We start from the raw sequence: 6,000 nt of genomic DNA, 5'->3' as shown, positions 1-6,000 counted from the left end.
AGAAGACCATGTTACAGAAGCTGAGGGATTTCATTACCAGCGTTTGCTCATATCTTCTATATAAAACTCTAGGAATACAAATAAGAAGAACTAAATGTGTTGGGATATTTTCCCGGGATGGAGAGAGTAATTACAAGTTTCTCCAGGACTTTCTGACATCATCGTGCAACATAGTCAGAGACGTGAGGACGTTTGTCATCACAAACGATGGTCAGCAACAGTTCAGGGAGGAGGCACGGAGGTGCGATGTGGCCATCCTGTATCACTCCAAGAGGAGAGGAAGAGTGAATATCACCGATGTGACGGACTGTTTGTATAGCGAGGAGCTGGACTATCTACACAGGATGCTAGGTAAGAGGACTAAGGGGCGTATTCATCACTGGGGGACAGATGCAGTACAACATTGCTCTGCAGGAACAGCAGCTCCCCAAAACAGCTTCCCCGACAATCCCTTACACTGCTACTTCTGTAGCAACGTTACCTATCGGGGGCTATGGGTCATTAGCAGGGACGTGTGGTGAGGTAAATGGCTCAGGAGGCACTGGCTTGAACCAGATCTAGATTTACACACAATATATGAGCCAAAGGGTAAATGTGGGCATTATACACAGGTGCAGCAGTATATACATGTGGGCATTTGAAAGGATTGCCCCTATATTCTTTAACCCTCGATGTGATGGCCTCTCAGACGTCTGTGAGTGTAAACCTTTAGCCACAAGGAACATGCACAACACAAGCAGTAAAGATTCACACTGTTTATTGTTCGTTTAACAAAAGTATATAAAAGAAAGGATTTAGGGCGTGTATATCCCAAGTCAATAACTAATTGGACAGAACACAAAAAGGGGCTAACATAACATGATTGGCTAGGAACTGCCGCAGTGGAAGGATATGCATATATGGGCAAGTTTGTATTTCAAATAGGGAGGTTGTTCACACGGTATAAAAAAGATAAGAGACAAGGACAGTAGCAAGGAATGTGCTGGAACATTAAGTTCTATAACACAAGCAATTCTATGACATTGAAGCAGAGACGAGCTTTAACCCTTTCAATCCCCTCTTAGAATCATTATTGTTATACTATATGATTCTTGCAAAGCTTACGTCTTTCTGCACACCAATGGCGCAATTTTTAGCCTGAGCGGGAGTTGCAGTAATTGTTGGGCATTTTAAGAAGGGTTAATCGTTGAGTTAATGATGTTCCGTGTTTACCCTTTTCATCTAAGGCTTCAGCGGGCTTATAGCCCCATGGGGTACCTGTGTTCCAGGCAGCCGCGGACCATGAGCTGCAATCATTTCCCCAGTTATGGCCTGTAACGCAAATATAAGGTACCTCGGGGCTTAGGTTGTCTGTGGTGTCAGCGCGGATCTGGTAGTCAACAGACTTTTGGACAGCAGCTAGTTGGGGGAATTGGAAATAATCTAGTATGTAGGTTGCGGTGTATGTGGTGGAAGAGTTATACCATAGTGTCAGTTTCCCTTATTCTGAGTTATATCAACCTCAGTCATTGAGAGGGGAAAATGGGCCAGTAGGGCTATCAAGATAGTCCCCAGGGTAAAGATAGGGGGCATTTTCTTCATCCTCCTCTGGTCTTCTGTCTTCGCTAGGTGGGAGGTCAGGGCTGTCCGCCCCGGTTCGTACCTCACTGGAATCACTTGCTTCCCTCTCTAGGTCTGGTCTAGGAACCTTTTTTACTCGGGATGCATGGATCCAGGTAGGACTTTCCTCTGTCAGGACTGCTGTTCGGGTAACTGCTACGACCTCTGTCTCTGGACCATAGGTGAAGTCTCCTGGGCTCTTGTTCCTGGGGAGCACCTTCACCACGACTCTGTCTCCGACTTTAAAGGGGTGTGTAGGTTCCTGTGGATTCAAAGGGTTTTTACAAACAACCTCATGTTCAATTTCATCAAGTTTGGTTATGAGGGCCCTGACATACTCTTCCCTTATAAATTCTAGATCTCCTTCCTGTATCATCAACGGTTTCTTAGCCCAGGGTGTGGGGAAGGGTCTACCCATTAGTATTTCAAAGGGTGAGTATCCTAGAGTTTTCTGTGGGGTCATTCTGATTTCTGCTAGGATAATGGGAAGGACCTGCTTCCATTTGTGGAAGGTACCTCCTGTGGCCTTCCTTAGTTTGTCATTGAGGGTCCTATTCATTCTTCCTACGACCCCTGAACTCTGCAGGTGGTACCGAGCTTTTACTAAGGCCTGTGTGATTTTGGCTGTAAAGGCTGAGCCTTTATCACTATTTATTTGCAGGGGGCACCCCCATCTAGGGATGATTTTCTGTGTTAGGATTCTTGCTACTGTCTTGGCATCCTCTGACTTAGTTAGGAATACTTCTGGCCAGCGGGAGAACATATCTACAATGACCAGGGCATATTCTTGTTTACCTGTACAAGGGATATGGGTAAAATCAATTTGTAAGTGTGTAAAAGGGGTGGTGGGGTATTCAAGATGCTGGTGTTTAGCTTTATTAGGGTTGTTAGGGTTGTTCCTGAGGCAAGTGATGCATCTGCTAACATACTGGTCCACAAGTGATTTGGCATTAGTAACATAAAAATCATTGGTTAGTAGGAGGAGTGTTGTGGCTTCACCACGGTGACCAACACCACGGCACTGGGCAACGAGCAAAGGGGCACTGGACTGGGGTATACAGGGTTTCCCCTCTTTGCAGATTAATCCTGATTTAGGATTTTTCTGCAGAATTGGGTAAGTCCAGTCGGAGAGATCAGTATTAGTCGCAGCAGCTTGAAGTTGAGTGAGCAGATGGACGTTGTCAAGGGAGGGACATGCTCTAGTGAGTGCAATGAGTTCTGCAGCTTGCGCGGACTGATAAGGTATTGGCAGGGTTTCCAACACAGTGTCAGGGAGGGTGACAATGGCATAGCCAGCCTGGTATGTATTGTCATTGGGCCTACTACAGGAGCCGTCAACAAAACTATGTCTGCGCCTGGTATGGGAACGGGAGACATGTCAAGTCTGGGAGAAGTTTCAGCTTCAATGGAAGCAGCACAGTCATGTAGGTCGGGTGGTTCATCCTCGGGACCTTTCAAGCCTAAAAGGGCATTGAGAATGGGTGCAGGGCCAGAAGAACTAGCAGTGTACTTAATGGTAAGGGTAGGGTTACTCAAAAGGAGTACTTCATATCCACTAAGGCGTTGTGCTGACATGTGCTGTGTGTGCAAGCCTTTAAGTATTGCCAGGACATCATGTGTGGTGTGGAGTACTGTGATGTGGCCTAAAGTGAGGGTAGTGGCCATTTCTGCAACCATTGCACAGGCTGCCAAAGCCCTGAGGCAGGCAGGCATACCTTGCACAGACACTGGCATGACTTTGGAAAAAAAATGCCACGGGGCGTAACTTCCCTCCATGAAACTGTGTGAGCACCCCCGCCATGGTTTTACAATTGTCCCTTGCATATAGATGGAAAGGTAGTACATAATTGGGGAGGCCAAGTGCCGGACTTTTCATCAACATACATTTTAAACTTTCATATGCAGTTAACATTTCTTGTGACCATTGTACAGTTTTAGGTTTGTCCTTCAGTGTGGCTTGTCTCAAAATGTTATCATAATAAGAGCAATCAGAAATCCACTGTCTGCAGTAATTTATCATACCCAGGAAGGACAGTAGTTCCCTCTGGGTAGTTGGGGTGACCAGGCCCAATACAGACTGTATGCGTTGTGGACTGATTTTCCTCTCTCCCTGAGTGAGCACAAAACCTAAGTAATCAACATGCTTTTTACATCATTGCATTTTTGTTTTGGACACCTTGTGTCCACATTCACAAAGCCAGTTTAGTAATGAAACACCATCCTCTCGGCAGGCCTCCTCAGTTTGACTACAGAGCAGCAGATCATCTGCATACTGTAGCAGGACTGAACCATGGTGAGGTTGCCAGGGCCCCAATGTGGCCTGGAGACAACAGGTGCGTCAATAATCTGCACCAGGTAAGTTGTTTACCCTCAAAAGAAAAGGCAAAAAGTAATTGTGTCTGTGAATCTACAGGTATGCTGAAAAAAGGCATTCTTCAAATCAATTACAGAGAAGAACGCAGCATCTGCAGGGATTGCAGAAATGAGTGAGTTTACATCTGGAACAATTGGTGCAATTGGGACAATTAACTGATTGATCGCTCTGAGATTCTGTACAAATCTTATACTGCCATCAGCTTTGGCAACAGGGTTCACAGGAGTACAGTATGGTGATACAATATGTCTGAGAATACCCTGTTGTAAGAATTGCTGTATCATGGGGCGGAGACCTTCTATCTTTTCTGGTGAGAGGGGATACTGCATAGGTCAGAACACAAAACACTGGTTGTTGCACCGCTGTCCACTAAAAAGGGAATTTTACTTCCATTTATAATAAGTGGCAGCAGAGGTGAATCTTTACTATGACGGGTGAGTTGAATAAAGGCTGGGATACCCTCCTCCGGGCCCCGTCAGTGCGCGGGGTCTTTGGAATCTTCCCTGACTGCGGGGTTGGTTCTGTCTGTCAAAGCGTCTGGAGTTCTGATAGTTATGAGTGGGTGCAGGTTTCTTTACATCAAAACACCCTGCAGCCTCTTTCTCATACAGATGTTTTTTTTTTCAAAATCTATCGTACTATCAGAAGTCCAGGAAGAGACGTTAGACGTTTTGCTTAACAGAAACTATGACAGAAGGTTGTTAATGAAGGTGGAAATGAGTAAGCTTTCTGAGTTAAGCAAAGGTAAGCCAGCGTCATCTGTCCAGCAGTCCTTAAACCTTTTCCAAAACTCTGTAACAGACTCCGAAGGTTTCTGTTTACAAGCTACAGCGACAGGCAAAAAAGCACAGGCAAAGGAGCACGGGTTTTAAAGACTTCCTTCATATGTGTATCGCTGCGTCCTTTGCAAGCTTTGCGCAAATAAGATATACAGCCATCGAGGGTAATAGTGGGCTTGGGACAGTGTTTTACTATTATCTAAACTCTGGGTTACTGGTGCGTTAGGGATAGAGCTAGTGGACGCACCCTCCAGCAGTGGAGTTGGAGGCGATCCCATCTGGTGTGAAAGGGTTACTGCTGCCAAGAGATCTGTGTCTCCGAGCGCAGGATACATTGGAATGCAAGGGGGAGGCGAGAGGGATTTCAAAGATTTACAGTTTCTCGCTTCTGTGCTGTTGGGAACTGACATTTTTTTTAATCCTCCATATAGAAAGGGTAATTACTGCCTTCCCGTAGGAATGGGTCCTGTCCTGCTTTCTCTGTCTACCCTGCTAAATTATCCACCCAGGGGTTAACTAAGTAATACTCTGAGGTAGAGTTGCGGGCGACATACATCTTGCATGTCTCACCAGGGAGGGGCGGGGGATATGTAGTTTTTTTTACTCTGACTAGAGCCCATTGTCAGACAGTAATATAAATCAACAGTACAACTTTAAAAGAAAATATCTAAAATTTACAACACTCTACTATACATGCATCAGCTAACCAGTTAATTAGTCATTGACAATATCACAATATTATCTGTATAGTGAGAACATGAAATCTTTTGACGTGTACGATACTTACCATTCGTACAAGATGTCAGAAAAATACAGCGTTTTAAACAGGAAGCAGGAAAAGTGTTTGAGTAAAGATATCTGGCAGACGAAAACTTACCAGCCGTCTGATCAAATATAAGAACTTATCTCACTACAAACATACAAGAATATATAGACGATCAAATCGAGGTATTCTCTACGTTACGTATAGACTCCCAGGTCTATTTTAAGTATCCCAGATACTAACGTCACGTTATGTATAGACTCCCAGGTCTATTTTAAGTATCCCAGATACTAACGTCTTTGGAGAATTGCGCTTGGACCCCTGGTCCCTTCTCAGACGTATCTTTAAGTCCCAGACATTAAAGATGTTTGGTCACGTGTTCCCAGAACACTGACACGGATTCAGCTTCAGTGTATGACCGCAATCCCGTATGGCAAAGACAGACAATAAATTCTCTATCTTACCATTCAGGGACGATCACTGAA

General features: G+C 44.9%; 1 protein-coding gene across 9 annotated transcripts in view; it reads left to right on the top strand.

Moving 5' to 3' along the window:
* Window positions 1-6,000, top strand: part of LOC134945649 (uncharacterized) — a 77,559-nt gene that overhangs the window by 49,670 nt on the left and 21,889 nt on the right. For all 9 annotated transcript variants that reach the window (XR_010182138.1, XM_063935087.1, XM_063935086.1 and 6 more), the window contains exon 8: window positions 3-351. Coding sequence is in view for 8 of the 9 variants with exons in the window: in XM_063935087.1 (XP_063791157.1) it covers window positions 3-351 (349 nt within the window). In the remaining variant the exon portion in view is untranslated. The remainder of the gene's footprint in view (window positions 1-2; window positions 352-6,000) is intronic.

This window comes from Pseudophryne corroboree, chromosome 7 (assembly GCF_028390025.1).
Source record: "Pseudophryne corroboree isolate aPseCor3 chromosome 7, aPseCor3.hap2, whole genome shotgun sequence".
Lineage (NCBI taxonomy): Eukaryota > Metazoa > Chordata > Amphibia > Anura > Myobatrachidae > Pseudophryne > Pseudophryne corroboree.
The sequence above is the reverse complement of the archived record's forward strand: the minus strand, read 5'-3'. Positions and strand labels throughout refer to the sequence as shown.